Source organism: Cryptococcus neoformans, assembly GCF_000091045.1.
Source record: "Cryptococcus neoformans var. neoformans JEC21 chromosome 8 sequence".
Classification (NCBI taxonomy): domain Eukaryota; kingdom Fungi; phylum Basidiomycota; class Tremellomycetes; order Tremellales; family Cryptococcaceae; genus Cryptococcus; species Cryptococcus deneoformans.
In genome coordinates this window covers 145,799-161,185 of record NC_006693.1, presented here as the reverse complement: position 1 = coordinate 161,185, position 15,387 = coordinate 145,799, and the positions used below count along the sequence as shown (strand labels likewise).

At 52.7% G+C, this 15,387-nt stretch overlaps 5 protein-coding genes and 1 non-coding gene across 6 annotated transcripts; 4 read left to right on the top strand and 2 right to left on the bottom strand.

Moving 5' to 3' along the window:
* The first annotated feature begins 227 nt into the window (after positions 1-227).
* On the top strand, positions 228-5,125 carry CNH03330 (hypothetical protein). The gene is made up of 3 exons (XM_024657732.1): positions 228-1,933; positions 2,014-3,026; positions 3,095-5,125. Exons 1-3 carry the CDS (start codon positions 866-868, stop codon positions 4,956-4,958), a joined length of 3,945 nt encoding a protein of 1,314 aa, XP_024513426.1. The 5' UTR covers positions 228-865; the 3' UTR covers positions 4,959-5,125.
* A 108-nt stretch (positions 5,126-5,233) lies between these two features.
* Positions 5,234-5,305, bottom strand: CNH03340. The gene has a single exon. It is a non-coding gene; the product is annotated as a tRNA-Gln (tRNA).
* Positions 5,306-6,995: 1,690 nt separating this feature from the next.
* Positions 6,996-8,103, top strand: CNH03350 (hypothetical protein). Its single transcript, XM_572503.2, has 2 exons — positions 6,996-7,508; positions 7,600-8,103. The coding sequence occupies exons 1-2, from the start codon at positions 7,101-7,103 to the stop codon at positions 8,059-8,061; spliced, it is 870 nt and encodes a 289-aa protein (XP_572503.1). The 5' UTR covers positions 6,996-7,100; the 3' UTR covers positions 8,062-8,103.
* A 171-nt stretch (positions 8,104-8,274) lies between these two features.
* CNH03360 (metallochaperone, putative) lies at positions 8,275-10,700 on the bottom strand. The gene is made up of 4 exons (XM_572504.2): positions 10,336-10,700; positions 9,574-10,276; positions 9,165-9,520; positions 8,275-9,094 (listed from the first exon to the last, which is right to left on the bottom strand). Exons 1-4 carry the CDS (start codon positions 10,676-10,678, stop codon positions 8,565-8,567), a joined length of 1,932 nt encoding a protein of 643 aa, XP_572504.1. The 5' UTR covers positions 10,679-10,700; the 3' UTR covers positions 8,275-8,564.
* A 178-nt stretch (positions 10,701-10,878) lies between these two features.
* Positions 10,879-12,179, top strand: CNH03365 (hypothetical protein). The gene is made up of 2 exons (XM_024658670.1): positions 10,879-11,243; positions 11,307-12,179. The coding sequence occupies exons 1-2, from the start codon at positions 10,891-10,893 to the stop codon at positions 12,004-12,006; spliced, it is 1,053 nt and encodes a 350-aa protein (XP_024514588.1). The 5' UTR covers positions 10,879-10,890; the 3' UTR covers positions 12,007-12,179.
* A 119-nt stretch (positions 12,180-12,298) lies between these two features.
* On the top strand, positions 12,299-15,376 carry CNH03370 (ubiquitin-protein ligase, putative). The gene is made up of 4 exons (XM_024657733.1): positions 12,299-13,138; positions 13,215-14,464; positions 14,532-14,757; positions 14,826-15,376. Exons 1-4 carry the CDS (start codon positions 12,335-12,337, stop codon positions 15,363-15,365), a joined length of 2,820 nt encoding a protein of 939 aa, XP_024513402.1. The 5' UTR covers positions 12,299-12,334; the 3' UTR covers positions 15,366-15,376.
* The last annotated feature ends 11 nt before the right edge of the window (positions 15,377-15,387 follow it).

The following is a 15,387-nucleotide window of genomic DNA, read 5'->3' as shown; positions in this document are numbered from 1 at the left end:
CATCCGATCAATTCGGCATGATAGGTATCTGTCCGTAATTTTCATTCTAACCGAAAAGCCGAAACATGTTCACTAGCAGTGATTGTGTTGTGAATTGTTGCCCGACGGAAAGGAGATGGGATGGTCTCCGCGAAACTGTACCCGAACGGCCGACCGGGCTCGCCAAAAAGTGCTCGAGCGCTGAATGGATTTGCTTTCTTTTGGTGTGTTTGTTAATTTATTGCTGCTTCAAAGGACCAACTATCAAGCATCAGCCATCAAGCATCAACCATCAAGCATCAAGCATCAACCATCAAGCATCAAGCATCAACCATCAACCATCAAGGAAGAAGGCTGGAAGACGAGATCCAAACCGGTCTATACACGGGATGCAAGGCACGCTGCTCGCGCCGCAACGCAGTTTCAAGCTGTCACTAATCGATCATACATTTAAAACACGCGTCGCGTCGCGTCATGCTCAAAGTCCAAGCGCATCACCGACAGCAGTTGACGTTGACTAGATGCTGAACGGTGCCTTGGCTTCACAAGGCCTTCCCTAGCGATTCTGAAAAGCTGCAGGCTACTAACGGTGAATGATGAGTTGATCATGATGATGAGCCGGCTCTGACCGGCAAGCACGGACAGCGGAATGGCTTGACGCAGGCGGGGCCATGTTCCTCTTTTCATAGCGGACAGGAGACGAGAGCTGGGAGTGGAGGCGATGGAGAGGTGATTGATTTGGCGTCCCCTGCGTGTGTACCGTCCCTCCAATCTCCCGCGATCCGACGCTCTCTCAGCTTGCTCCCTCCTCTCCCGCCCTCCTGACACCACTCACAGCATCGCAGCTTGCGGGTCCCGTCACTTTGCTCTCAATAAAACTCACAACATGCCGTATTCGTTTGACGCTACCACCGCGGGCAGACCCAACCTCGCAAAACGAAATACGGCTCCTTCTCCTGTAACTCTTCTTCAACTTCCGTCTCTTGAAGCGCTCCCCACTCCCCACAAGGATCGCGCACGCCGTGCCGCTTCCCAATCACATCTACCTAGTCTGGAGGATTCAAGTATCAAACCGCAATCTATTTTCCAAAAGCTAAGGTCGAAACGGCCACAATCATCTTTGACAGCCATGCCGCCTCTTCTCAAGTCGCGTCGTCCCTCTTCACCCAAAGAACAAACGTCTTTCTTTCACTTTGATCTGACTGCGATGGTCACGGCATTCGAACTTCGTCCCAAGGCGACTCGCACCAATACTTCTCGCTCTACCAAGAATGAATCCATGCCTTCTTCTCTCCTTCCAGGTGAATCCTTCACTCCCTTCTCTACACCATCAAACACATACTCCATGCCTTCACTCGCTGCATTGCCGAGTATCCAACACGTCATGGACGCGTACGACATTACCCATTCGAAGAACTCTATGTACCAAGAGAAGCAACAGGAGCGAGTGAGCAAAGAGCAAAAGAAGAAGAAACGGGAAACGATCAAGCTGCCTATGATGAAGCCTCCTCCCAAATTATCGAATTACTGTAGTAAGAGAGAGGAACTTGAGATTCTTGATGGTGATGACTGGGAATACGACTTTCTTCGCGACATTTCCACTTCACTTACCCAACCTCCAACTCCAACCGTGCCCACTCATTCTCACAACCATCGGCAGCGAAATTATTCTATTCCTGTTGCGCTCGACTATACTATACGCATTCCTGCCTCCCAGCGCGACCCGCGATCTCCAAACATCAGATCTCACAACTCTGGCTCATTCGAGCAAGATATTGGCTCGTTCGGTACAGACAGGTCACATGATATATGGTTACAAAATCAAGTCGATACACTGGAGGAGGTCGAGAGAGGAGCAGTGAGAGAGTTGGAGCAAATGAGTGGGAGGCTAATGACTGATGGTTGGGGTTATGGTAATGGAAGTGCAAGTTGCCGTGCAAGTGGTCGAGCTAATGTAAGTGAATTCGACTTCATTTGCTATATCCTTGGCGTAGACTTTCAGTACTTTTCGAGCTACTGCTGATTATACCATAGCGTGCTTCACAGCCCGAGTTACCTGTTACCCATTCACCACTTCCACCAGAACCCTTAACCGCCCCCATCCTAGTCACGGAAACCCCTACTCCTCAACCACAAAAACATGTGAGCGAACACGACCAAACCGATAAATTCCGTCAGCGCGAACGTTCCCACATCCAAGGCAGTAACATCATCTCCGTCCCCCGAGCGAGACCCGTCTCAGAACAACGTCCTCCAACAAAAGAGCTGCTATCCACTTCGCCTAATGTGTACAGTCCAGTGGGAAGAGTGGGGAGCAGTAATTCGTTGGGAGGGGGTGGCCACGGGGGCAGCGCAAGTGCAAAGGTAGAAAGGGAGGACAAACGGTGCGGATCATTTACAATGTACGCAAACACAAACATACCTCTTCCCCCGGCGCCTCCTCCGCCTACCGGTGTACCTCTCCCCGCTCCTCCTATTGGCGGTGTTTGCGTTTCCCAGCAGGTACCTCTTTATCTTGCAGGTGCAGATGAAAAGGTCGAGTGGTCATCAGGTGCAAGTGCAGGTGCAGGCGTAGTCGGAGTTAAAAACCAATTCAAGGTCAGCGAGAATGATCGGCCTGTCGAGGTGACTTATGAAGTTCTCACCAATACGCGGGCCACACTTGGGCTAGCTGCAGCCGCTGTTATTGCGCCGCCGCCCATCCCACCACGTTCAGCTGAAAGAGGGTACAGTGGGAGGAAAGAAATCAAACGGACGACTTCAAATTCTTATCCCGTTACTCATCATGCAGCCCATGCTATCGCCACTGCTGAGCCTTTGCACCAGCAGACCACTAGTTCAAGCATACATGACTCGCAGCACGACAAGCTTGCGTCAGTAGATGGTCAGGGCGAGACAAAAGAACAGAAGGGGAAATTACAGACGGATGGCACGGCGGTGAACGGGCTGAGTTTGGGTATGTTGAAGCCCAAGAGAGCGAGTACGGGAGGGAAAAAGAGAGGGGATAGGGATATACTGTTGCCGAAGAGGCAAGACTCTGGTTCATCGTACGTTTCAAGGCGATTGGCATTCCAAAGTAAAAGTGCAACAGTGAACAAACTGACATGAGGAATAGCGCGCAATCTCAGCCCATCCAAAAACGACCTCTCCCGCCTATCCCGATCCAGCCAAGTTCACCCGGGACGTCCCTCATCTCCAAACACCGTAGACGACCTTCCACCGCCCCTGTCCCGGCGCCAGTATACTTTTCATCGCCCCGATCAACCGATTCCCACTCTCATTCCAACTCCAATTCCAACCCTATCACCCCCGAAAAACCCCGCAGACTTTTACCTCGCGACGAACCCCGACTCTCCCTCTCCCCTTCTTCCTCGACTCATACCCGCGATGAAAGTTTCTCGCACGACAGAGATAGAGACAGAGAAAGGAAAAAAGTCCGACAAGACCTCTTTGCGATGGGTTTCTTGGCACTGGACGAGATGTACTTGCGACAGTCACTTGCGCTGGCTCAGCAGCCACCCACGCCGCCTATGCCGAGTAAAATTGCATTCGGAGCGATGGGGGCTGCAAAGGGGATGGTGAAAGGGTTGAAAGCGAGGGTGAGCAACGCTCCAAGCATGGTATCGCACAGTGGATTTGTGACAACTCCTCCCACGCACAAGGTCAACGGGCAAAAACGGGAGAGCAGCGCTCCTCAAAGGAAAGAGGGAGGGGCAAGGGAAGAAGGGGATAGTCTGGACTTTTCGGTGAATGACAACGAAGGTTGGAGCAGACCTACCTCGGCAGAAGCAGTGTACATTATGCCGCCCGCAGAGAGGAGTAAGATTGGGTCGCATGAGGTCGACAAGAAACGCTCCAGGCACCAAAGTCGGGGCGCGGAGAAAGCCAAGCAACAAAAGGGGGAAGGGATTGAAGATGAATTTCAAGGGGAATTTGGAAGTGGGAGCTCTGTACCGGGTAGTGAAGAGAGATCCGGCGAGGAGGGCGAGACGTCGATAGGCATGATCTCGCTTTGGGGCCATGGGAAAGAAGGACGTAAAGAGGAATGGCACACTGTAAAGGAATACGACTCGACGAAGCATCTTTCCCTCAAACTTGCTCAAGGACGTCAAGCAGCTCAAACGATGCTTTTCTCCCTTCCTACCGGCACCGCAACGCATACCAAAGCAAGACCACCCCCTATCGACGTCTCATCTGCGACAATTGACGGTTGGAAAATAAAAGAGATTGAAAAGAGAGGTCATAGACCCAGTCTCTTACCCCCTCCAAGACCTAGGAGAATGACAGCTTCAGGTCAAGGGAGAGGGGGAAGCACCGAAAGCTCAAAAGGGAGACCAGTGTCCCCCTTGGATGGTGTAGTAGACAAACGAAACACATTCTTCAATCTCTCAAGACCTTCAAAGCCAGTTATCCCTGATGCGGCGTACTCACCTTTGATCCAGACGCCCGCCCAGGCGGTTGCGCAAAACTACTTTCCCTTCATACCTGCTAACATTATCCATACCTCTGCACATGATATCCCCCGTCGTCCGAGCGATCATGCCTCCGAACACCACCAACACCTACCCCAACGCCAAGGCCAAGCTCACCCTTTCTTACCTTACTCAACCCCAACCACCCCCAAATCCAAACCCAGACCGCATACATCCAACTCTGCCCATCACTCATTCACCTCGCTCTCACTTACACTTTCATCTATTTCCGCCGCATCGGACTCGACGGCGGATAAGGAGAAAGAGGAAAAAGAACGCCAGAGGAAGCTGTTGATGAGTGCATGGCTTGCAAGTAAGCCTGTGAGAAGGAGTAAACAAGAGCAGGCTGGAGAGACTGCGCCTGCTGCTTTGGGAGGAGGAGGAACCGCCGGAGAGGTTAGGAAGGAAGGAAGACCAGGGACTATTAGCGCAGGTATGGGGATGAAGAGGGACGAAGATGCGGGATCAGCATATAGGAGGGCGAGTTTAGATAATAGGAGGTTTTGATGGTTGTTTGGGTCGAGTTGTGACATGAAGAAATGCGAGAGGCACCATTTTTTTACGATAATCTTATCTACATGCGAACCACACCTTGTATTGTTTCATGTCCAACGACGGAAAATTATTATGAAACATAGACGATGTTGCTCATGTTAAAAGACAGTAGCTTGGTCAACGCTATGCATACTCGAAGAGTCCGCCAAAAGTGGTAGTAGATCAAAAAGTGTGAACAGCTTGCCGGCTCTCCGCTGGAGGGGGAAGTGCAAAAAAGCAAAAGTATCAGGCCTCTCTGGGAGTCGAACCCAGGTCACGAGAATCAGAATCTCATGTACTAACCGTTATACTAAGAAGCCCTGCATACTTTTCTTGATTCTTTTTCCTATATGTACGTACGATGCATATTTGCTTATCGGACTCAGCTATAATAACAGATTTCTGAATCTTTGTTCTTCCCTGACTGCTGCTTGAGCATTGGGATGGCGCTACTCTCTCATTGTTTTGGCCCATTATACACCGCATAGCCCTCTTTCGCCAGCTCTTTTATGGCTTCTGTAATCTTCTCTTGCCTGATACTCTCCTCCTTCCACTCATTCATTGCTGCGTATACCTCCTTCATGCTTTTCTTATCCTTGATAGAGAATATGGCTTCGATGGTAAAGTCTGGTCCCGGACTGTATGTCAGAGTGAGGTAGTCGGGGCCAAGGAGGACTCTGGATAGAACGAGAGTTTGAAGGTCGGTCTACGAATTTACAAGAACTTTGGCTTTGAGGTGGCAACCGGGAGAATAGGAGGTATATTTACGAATGGAATCTCCAACGAGTTTAAAGGGTGAATCGTATCATTCTCATCAAAATTTACTTGATCGTCTGCGTAAAATATGATCTATAGTTCAAACTGGATTAGCTCGAGGTGTAACTTTGGTTATAGTCACCTACTTGAAAGTCTGTCACCCATATGCGCCCTTTGACAGTGTCGGTTTTTCTGGGACCCGGTAATAAAAGCGTAGCTTTGGTAGCGTGGCCAGATGTTTGGAAGGCCTCGCCTAATGACAGTGAGTGGATATGCAAGGACAGGGTGCTAAGACAGTGTAAGAATCGACAACTTACCACTACCTTCGAGAAGCTCTGGTTTCCCATTCTGGTCCAGTTTAACGGCATTGAGAGACATGACTGACTAGTTTGTATTGAGTGGTTGTTAACAAATGTCGTTGACAACTCGAAGTTGGAGCAAAGGCATAAAATAACCGTATACATGGGATAATGAGAATGTCGCTGCCCAGTCACTCATTGACAGCCTTTACGCCAGGAAGCTGAGGGCTTTCACAACCTTCTGATGAATCAAGGAACGTGTCAACCCCCAAAAACAAAGCGATATAAAGCTAAATTCGCGCCAAGGCAATCTGCAATCCGTCATGATCCGCAGATAGCCGACCCGATGGCCGATATGATACCGATAAGTAAATACGTAAAATGGCGCCTGAATGCTTGTCAGTGTCGTGGCATGTTGATGACGCCAAAAGGAATGCAGAAGTCAAGCTCACCGCGACAACATGCCGAATTCGAGAAATGCCAGGGAAGGGTGGGTAAGTGGGTGAATGATTCAAGAGTGACGGTCTCTCTGCTGAACACTCGAGTTCTGATTGACCTTTCAGGCACACAAATACAATTTCAACAAACACGTGGAGGTCACGTGGTTTTGCAGTACAAGATAACCCGAGGGAGATGCATTTCCATCTCGTCTCGGTGAAAATGTAGAACGTCTTCTTGTACCTAGACTAATGAATGAAGGTTATCAATCAAAAAGGGAGTGTATTATTGTAATCGTTCATCCGGATAGATGATGCTTGTTGTATACCATGCGTACTCATTCATTATCCACTTGTTAATTTCGACCCATGTCGGCACAAATACACCTTCAAGATAAAATCGATTACATAAACACTTATTAGTATTATCTTGCCATCTTTTCGGCGATACCCGCCTTCCCTCAAGATGATGGACCTCGTCACTCCAGCGTTCCCTTGAGATGTCAAACCATTCACCAATCAGCTCTTTTCAATTCTTCATATCCCTCAGCTACAGCCATATACCAAGCTTGATATAATTCATAGCTTTATCAACGTCCGATTTATCTAAAGGAATCAGCACTATGTCTCAACAAGATCCCGAGGCCCAACCGCTTACCGCCGAAGACTTTGAGTTTGAACAATCATCATCGTTTCAAGATACCTCTAGACCTGTCCCTTCTCGATCTCCATATCACCTCCCAGCGTCTGAACAGCTTCAAGGTGTAGCGAACAGGATCATCTTTAGCCGTTACTATATCCTTTTCTATGGCGCCATGATGGGTTTGAGTTTGGCGACGTTGGTGTTGAGTTTGGTTGCGACTCGTACGTTTTATCATTTCGTCAACAACTGCGAGAATCGGATGGCCGCTAACCTGGTGGTGGCTGTAGATAAAGGAGAATGTCCCTCGATAGCATGGCACATTATTGAATTTGTTCTAAACGCCCTCATGGTACTTGAGGTTACAACACGGTGGATTGCCAATGGAAGAGTATGTGCTTTTTTCGTTCCCCCTCCAGCCCAATTCCCTTTTTCCACATTCTCAAAAAATAAATCAACCGAAACTGACTTGGTTCATGTAGAAATACCCTATGACCCCTCTCAACATCATCGACCTCACCCTCGTTTGCTTCTGCGTCCTCACCCTCCTCCTCGTCTTTTTCAACCCCTGCGGCTCCGGTACGAGGAACGAAGAACTGCTCGACACTATCCTCATCGTCGCCCGTAACACTGTCCAATTCCTCCGTCTCGGGTCTATCCTCCGCCGATCGGGGCACTCGTGGCTGAACCCTCCTAAACCGATAGACCTCTCCCAAGCGCGAGATGCGTCGCGGGCGCTGGATTTCGATTTGGATGATGAGGAAGATACGGAGAGACGGTTTTATGGAGGTGGGAGGGGGAGGTCGTTGTTGAGTGGGGGTGGGAGAAGGGGGTATGAGCCTGTGAGTGGAGAGGAAGAGTGGATGGAGGGAACGGGGGTGAGGGATAATGCTGGGAGAGAACAGCTGAGTGAGCAGGATCAAGAGTTGTGGGATAGGTTATGAGATGTTGAAGCAGTGGGAACGGGGGATGTATGTTGTTATGAGATCTTGTTTGTTCTTCCAGTGTTGTACAAGCCGTTGCTCCGACTGATGGAAACTGACGAGCGAGTTGTGCGTAAATGTGCCTCACTTTCATGATGTTGCTGCGCTTCGTCGAGCCGAATCCTAGACTCCAACATACGACTAACTCGTATAGTCTCTGCATGTATGATGCAGCTTGGAAAATCACTCGCATAATTTATCTAATATCTAGTATAATCCTGGTGTGTTCTATTCTTTCCCTTTTTTGTGCGGGGGCGGGAAAACACTTGTCACATTATAATCATCATTGATGCGAATGGTGAATGATTAACCAATAAATAAAAAAAAACAGGAAGAAGAGTTTGTTATATAAAAAAAACAATGTAATTTTCTAGGCTAGCTTTCTAATTTTGAAATCCGAGTCCCCAATCTAATCAATCCCGTTTTTTTTTACACTTCTTCAACGTGCCTCGCTTCGCTCGCACCTACTCCCCACCCAACAACCTGCCCACCCCTTCATAACACGCAATCATCAACCCACACGCCGGCGCCACTTTCCCACACCTCGCGCTCGTCCCCGCATACAGCGCCCGCCACCCCTCCGTCTTCACGACATGCCTCACCAGACTGACCGTGCCCGCCACCCTAATCATCCCCCCCTGCCTGTCCGTGACACAGCCCGGGGTGGGGTTGAACACCTGTCTCCTCGTTTTCAGCACGTCAAACGGTTGCGTCAAGAGGGCGGCAAACGTGCCGGACACGAAGCCGGAGAAGAATGAGATCGGGATAGGTCCGAGGTCGAGGGTGGTGGATAAGGGGGAGAAGGGAAGGGGTGAATCGGGAGAGGTCAGGGATGTTTTCAAGAGTTCGAATGAGGCCCAGTATATACCGGAGAAAGGGACGTCTCGCCAGAGAGTGGGACCGAGGCCGCGGTAGAGGATGATGGGGCCTCTGGATTGGACGAGGCGGTACATGTCTTTGGTGACGGATGTGTAAGTGGGAGAAGGTCTTCCGGCTGGTTTTTAAAAAAATAAAATAAAAAATTAGTGTTTTGAAAAAGAGTTTAGAAACGGATGTGGACGTACGGATAGGAAGAGCTTGAAGACGGGTACGGAACATTTCGATGGGACTGATGACGGTGGCAGATAACGTGCGGGCGAGACTGCCCGCTATAAGCGGGGCGGGTGTCAAACTTGCCGTCAATGTCCTCGTCGTTGCTGTCGTTGCCGCTGTGGATGTTGCTGATGCTGATGATAGCGTAGAGAGAGATTCGAATACCACCGTATCGACCTCGCCAAACGATTCCGGTTCTGGTATAGAAGACGTAGATGCTGGCGTGGTGTAGACGGGCTTGGAAGAATCGAGGAAATAAGGTGAGATGATGGTAGATAAATATTCGTAGCCGAGCATGTATATCGCCGAGGAAGGTATCCCCATTGTTCTGAAACCGCCAAACGTTTAGCTTATCATAACACGAGGGTATAAAAAACGTACATGGCAGTCCCCACACCTTTCCATAAACCTCTTATCCCGCTCTCAGCTCTCACAGTAGCCATCTCTTTCCAAAACCCTCCTGCCCCCGTCGCTGTGCTTCCTATCCCTGCAGAGACCGCGCCCGTTGAACTTTTCATCGAGCTCAACAAACTCTTTACCCCGATACTGGAAGATCCACCGGCACCGCCAGCTCCGCCCAGATGTAAACTACCGAGGGCGACTCCTGGTCCTTCTCGGAGGACCAAGACGCCTCCTGCTCCGCCTGGGACACCAGACGGGATGGGTTCACCCCATATACCGGCCCATTTAGAAGGGTTCAGACATCCGCTCGGGGGGCGAAGTGCGTTCACGCTGGCGCTAGTGCTGGTGCTAGCTCCTGAGGATAGGGATGAGGACGAGGCTAGAGGCGGGGAAGGAGAAGGCGAAGGAGAAGGACGGATGGAAGAGATATCCATACCGGTTTTAGTAGAAGGGATAGAGACGGATGACGAGTGGGTGCAAACGAGAGGATGTTCCGGTTTTATACTCGTCCCCGCTCCCGAGTATGTCGTTTGGCAGCAATCTGCAGCTGCAGCCGCAGCTGCACTAGCACTGCCTGGGCTTACAGTAGACGCGGAGGGTGGTAAAGCGGCAGCAACGGAAGATGGGTGTAAATGAGGAGGGACGGTCTGAAGCCGGGTCTTGAGGACGTCGAACGGTGTCACTACACCCGTCTCCGTTAGTCCACCCATCCATCACAGAACGATTGTAAGAAAGACGCACTGAGTAAGGAAGTCGCCATCGCGCCCGTCATCGCCGCTATGGCTTTCGCTCCAAATAGCCCCGCTTTCGATGGATCCGTACCCGTATCGCCATCTCCATCCCGCTCATCCTCACCCGCCTGTCCATTTCCCTGTCTCTCCCGTATTCTGCCCCTCGCGTCGCCTGTTGTCTCGCCTGGAGGACGGCGGCGGTGGGTATACGCATACTCGGCGTCCACGTTGCCCAAGAAGCCGGCGGCGCGGGGACTACTCGGGCCCGCCTCTGGCCAGGTATAGTGCGGATGTGGGAGGGGAAGGTCGTCTGCGTCTGGCAAGAGCGGGATGGAGAGGTCTGGGTGCGGCATCGTCCTCGTTCTGTGCAGTGCGATGGCCACGAAAAAAAGAGGAAAATGTCGGTGGCATACAGTGGCCGGTGGACTTTATGCGCCACCGGCCTTGTCATGCTGACGTAAGCGCCGCGGGATCAAATGGCAAGCAAACCTTGTTCCATTGTCCCGCTTTTGTCTCCCCTCCCCCTCCCCCTCCCCCTCCCCCTCCCCCCTCCCCCCATCTCGCCATGCCGTACTCTCTCCGCCCACGCCCCGCCCCCCTCGCAGAGCTCCCCCTCGACAGCTTCCTCCCCGAGCGCCCCTCCGCCAGTCCCACGCCAACGGGCTCAACGGGCCCACAGCGGCATCAAAGTGCTTCGTCCCCCGTCGCGTCGTCCAGCAAGCACCCCAGTCCCATGCATCCACACCGCCGGGGCATCGAGCCGGGCGACGGGATGAAGAGCCCGGTCAAGAAACGGACAAGGACGGTGACGCCGCGGGTGAAGCAGGTGCTCGATCGAGACGATCTCGGTGTGGGGAAATCTCCTGCGAGGAGGTTGTTTGCCACTTCCGTCGCCCAATCCAGCTCACATCCGTCTCTGTAAGTTGTCTCGTCCCACGGGCGTTTTCCATGTCGCTGACCAAGGGCCTGTGGTGGGGACAGCGGCGGAATATCAGGCGCGATTTTGACCCCACCTCTGAACGATACACGCGCCACCCAAAACCAAACACCAATACAAAACCAATATCTGCTTGAAGATGGGAACGGGAACGGGGAGGACATGAACATTCACGACCCCGGATTTGTCGTTCGCCGCGATCCGGAAGGCTCGGTCGTTGGGAGACCACGTACCCGCTCTCGCTCTCGCTCCGCCTCTCCGTTTCCCTCCAGCACCCTATCCGAACTAGACATCGATAACCAAGAAAATATCCCGCCGCCTCTTCTCCCTTCCACGTCTGCGTGCTCGATCTCGATACCGGATACACCACACTCACAGTCTGGCGGATCCACATCCACGTCGTCGCGCGTCGATTCGTACCTCTGCACTTTTCCGTCGACTGTTTCCCCCTCTTCACATCACCATTGGTCCCCATATTCCCGCAGCTCCCACGGGCACACACCAGGGAGCAGGAAAAGGGAACAGAGTAAGCTCGTGAATGAACTGCTCCTTCTTCGTGGGGAAGACGTCCCGAGCAAGACCCAGATCAAGACTAGAGCGAGGACGGAGAGTGAGAGCGGACATCGGCATAGGAAGATGGAGGAAGTGATCATACAGGATGAATTGACGCCAGGGAGGAGGACGACACGGGGTATGGCGCGAAGAGGAAAAGACCTTTTGGCGAAAGAGGTGGATGGTGTGTAAAGCGTCTTGTGTGGATCAGGTGTCTTGTGTCGTAGCTCTGGCTCCAGTCGCAAAGAGGTATAATGTGTATATAATCCATAGTAAAACATGATTGTACTTTTGTTTGATAACAGTAGAGTGGATGTAGTCCCATATCTTGTCCGTCCCACAGATGCATGGGGGGTGAATACGAGGCGTGGAAAACGGAGCGTGAAGAAAAGGATTGCGCAAATAGGCGCTGCACGAGGGCGAGTCGCGCGATGCTTTTATTAACCCATTTGTCATTCCTCGTCTGCTCTTCCATCTGCATCGCGAACAAGAAAGTGCAGCGAGCACTGGAACACGCAGCATGGCACCCAGCCACTCCCACCCCGCCCACTACCGCCGTCCGCCATCGCCGCTCCCCGATCTGGGTGCCCCTCTCTTCTCCCTCGCCCCGTCCGCGTCGGCGTCTGCGTCGTCTCGCACTGCGCGGCCACACGGGGACACCGACAGCGTACAAGACGTAGCCGAGATGTCACTCGAAAGCCTAACCCTCTCGCCGCCGACCACAGCAACAACCATCACCACGACAGTAGCGCCGCCGACGCCGACGACGCCCACATCTAGTAGTACAGCGGCGGCCACACATCCCGTCGCAACAGGAGGCACAGCTGCAGAGTATCCAGAGACGGCGGCTGCTGGAATCGCAACAGGCGCAGTGTTCACGGGAATAGGTATCAACCCTCCTACACCGGCACCGAGTCCCGGCCCGCATATCCGTGGATTTGACGATAGTGATACCCATATACGAGAGCATCTCGAACAACTGCTTTATCACGGTGATACAACCACCGATCCCCACGGCCAAAACCTCGATCATGTGCAAGTGCAAGCAAAACCGCATGCAAAACCGCAAGCGCAAGGTAAAACCCTACCCCATGAGCCGTACCCCTCACCATCTCCAGCACCAACACCAACGCCAACGCCACAAACCGTCCTATCCCAATACACCTCCCTCCCACCCCTCCTTCGCTCCAAATTCCTAAACCTCCTTATCCCCCATCTAGCACTGCATGAAGCGCTCTCCCTTTCGCGCAAGATTGAACCGCTTTTGAGAAGGGACTTTTTGAGAGAGTTGCCGTGGGAGGTGGCGTTGCATGTCTTGAGCTTTGTAAGTCGCGTCTTTTTCATTTTCTTTTCCCCCACAGTTAGATGGGGTGAGCTGAGTTCGATTTATTGGGAAACAGGTAGACGATCCTCAAACACTCGCTCGAGCGGCGCAAGTCTCAAGATACTGGAATACACTCTTACAAGACGAGACGACATGGCGCGATCTACTGGCTAGACATCATCATCGGCATCGGTATGCGAGTGGTGGTGGGATTGGGATTTCGGGTCGGGACCCGCCGCAGCATGCTCGGGCGACGTCCAGAGAGGGAATGGAAGGGATGACGGGTAAAGAGGAGGAAGAAAAGGGGTGGGATGTGGGTTCGGGATTAGGACCGCCTGCTGATCCAAACGCCGCCACCAGCACCAACACCAACACCAACACCAACACCAGCAGCAGACGGGGAGGATCTACCTCCTCAAGTCAAGCGGGGACAAGCAAACAACGGTCAAAAACGCGAGACAACGCTTTGGGAACCGGAAGCGGGACCAAGCAAGCATGCTGCATCAAGCGTGTCACCCCGTTCGGTCTCGAAAAACGCGTTCTCAACCTCTCTAGCGGTCTCACCGGTCTCCCTCCTCCCATCTCCCCCTTCTCCCCCTCCCCCTCCCCCTTCCCCTCCCCTTCCCCTTCCTCTCAACACTCTTACAAAACCCGCGTCAAACTCGCCTATCTCACCGAAACAAACTGGCTCACCGCCGGCGTCCTCCTCGCCAAACACCTCTCCGCCGACGACTCGGTCGTCACCACGCTGAGCTTTGACGAAACCTGGATAGTGGTAGGCATGGCGAATAGCAAGATACATGTGTTTAGCGCGTTTAATGGCGGGTGGAAGAGGAGTTTGGAAGGGAGGGCGGCGCATACGCAGGGTGTTTGGGCGATGGTGCTGGTCTCCCCACCGCCGCGAACGGCAACGGCAACGCAAACGGCAACGGCAAATCAGATGCAGATGCAGGAGCAGGATATGAAGCGGATGAGGGGAACGAGAGGGATGGGGTGGTATGGCGCCCAGGCATCGGCATCGACGTCGACGTCGACATCACCAAACGGTTGGTTCGGCATCAACCCCCCATCCAGTTATCCACACCCCCAAACCCAAACCCAAACCCAAACCCAAAGCGAGACACAAGAGAACGAGACGCCGTACCAGCATGGCCGCGAGAATCAAAGCAGAGGCCAAGACCAAGGTGGAAATGAAAATGAAGATGAAGACGAGAATGAGGGAAGCAATTTATGCGGTAGCGTAAGAGGGTGGCAGGGGTTGAAAACGAGTTTGGTAGTCTCGGGCGGTTGTGATAAGCAAGTCAAAGTATGGGATGTCGAAACCGGGTACGTTTCCCCGACTTCTCCCCCCCCCCCCCCCCAACCACATGCTGATCGGCGCAACTTTTTTTAGCCAATGCATCCACTCCCTCCCCGGCCATACCTCCACCATCCGCTGTATCAAAGTCCTCCCCCACCGGCCTATCGCCGTCTCCGGCTCCCGCGACTACACTCTCCGCGTATGGGATATCCAGCGGGGGCGATGTCTGCATACTCTGAGAGGCCATACGAAGAGCGTGAGGTGTGTAGAGATTTGGGGGAATATGGCTGTTTCGGGGAGTTATGATAATACCGCCAAGGTAAGTCCAAAACTCCACTCTCTCTCTCTCTCTCGTACCTTGTCCATACGCTAACATGGAATACACAGTTGTGGAACCTCGATACAGGCGAATGCCTCCAAACATTCACCGGCCACTACTCCCAAATCTACTCCATCGCATTCAACGGTTCCCTCGTCATCACCGGCTCCCTCGACTCCACCGTCAGGGTCTGGTCCCCGACCACTGGCGAATGCCTCGCCCTCCTCCAAGGCCACACCGCCCTCGTCGGCCAACTCCAACTGTCCGGCTCGAAACTCGTGACCGGCGGTTCTGACGGCCGGGTCATCATATTCGACCTCTCCTCCATGTCCTGCATCCACCGTCTGTGTGCGCACGATAACAGCGTGACGTGTTTACAGTTTGATAAGCGGTTCATCGTCTCCGGCGGGAACGATGGGAGGGTGAAGCTGTGGGATGTGAAGACGGGCGGGTTTGTGAGGGAGCTGACGAAACCTTGTGATGCGGTGTGGAGGACGAGTTTCAGAGGCGAGAGGATTGTGGTGCTTTGTCAGAGAGAGGGGAGGACCTGTTTGGAGGTGGTCAGTTTTAGACCGGGAGAGGGGGAGAGAAGGGGGAAGGGGATATGATAAGTAGCGCCCGGGGGGGGGG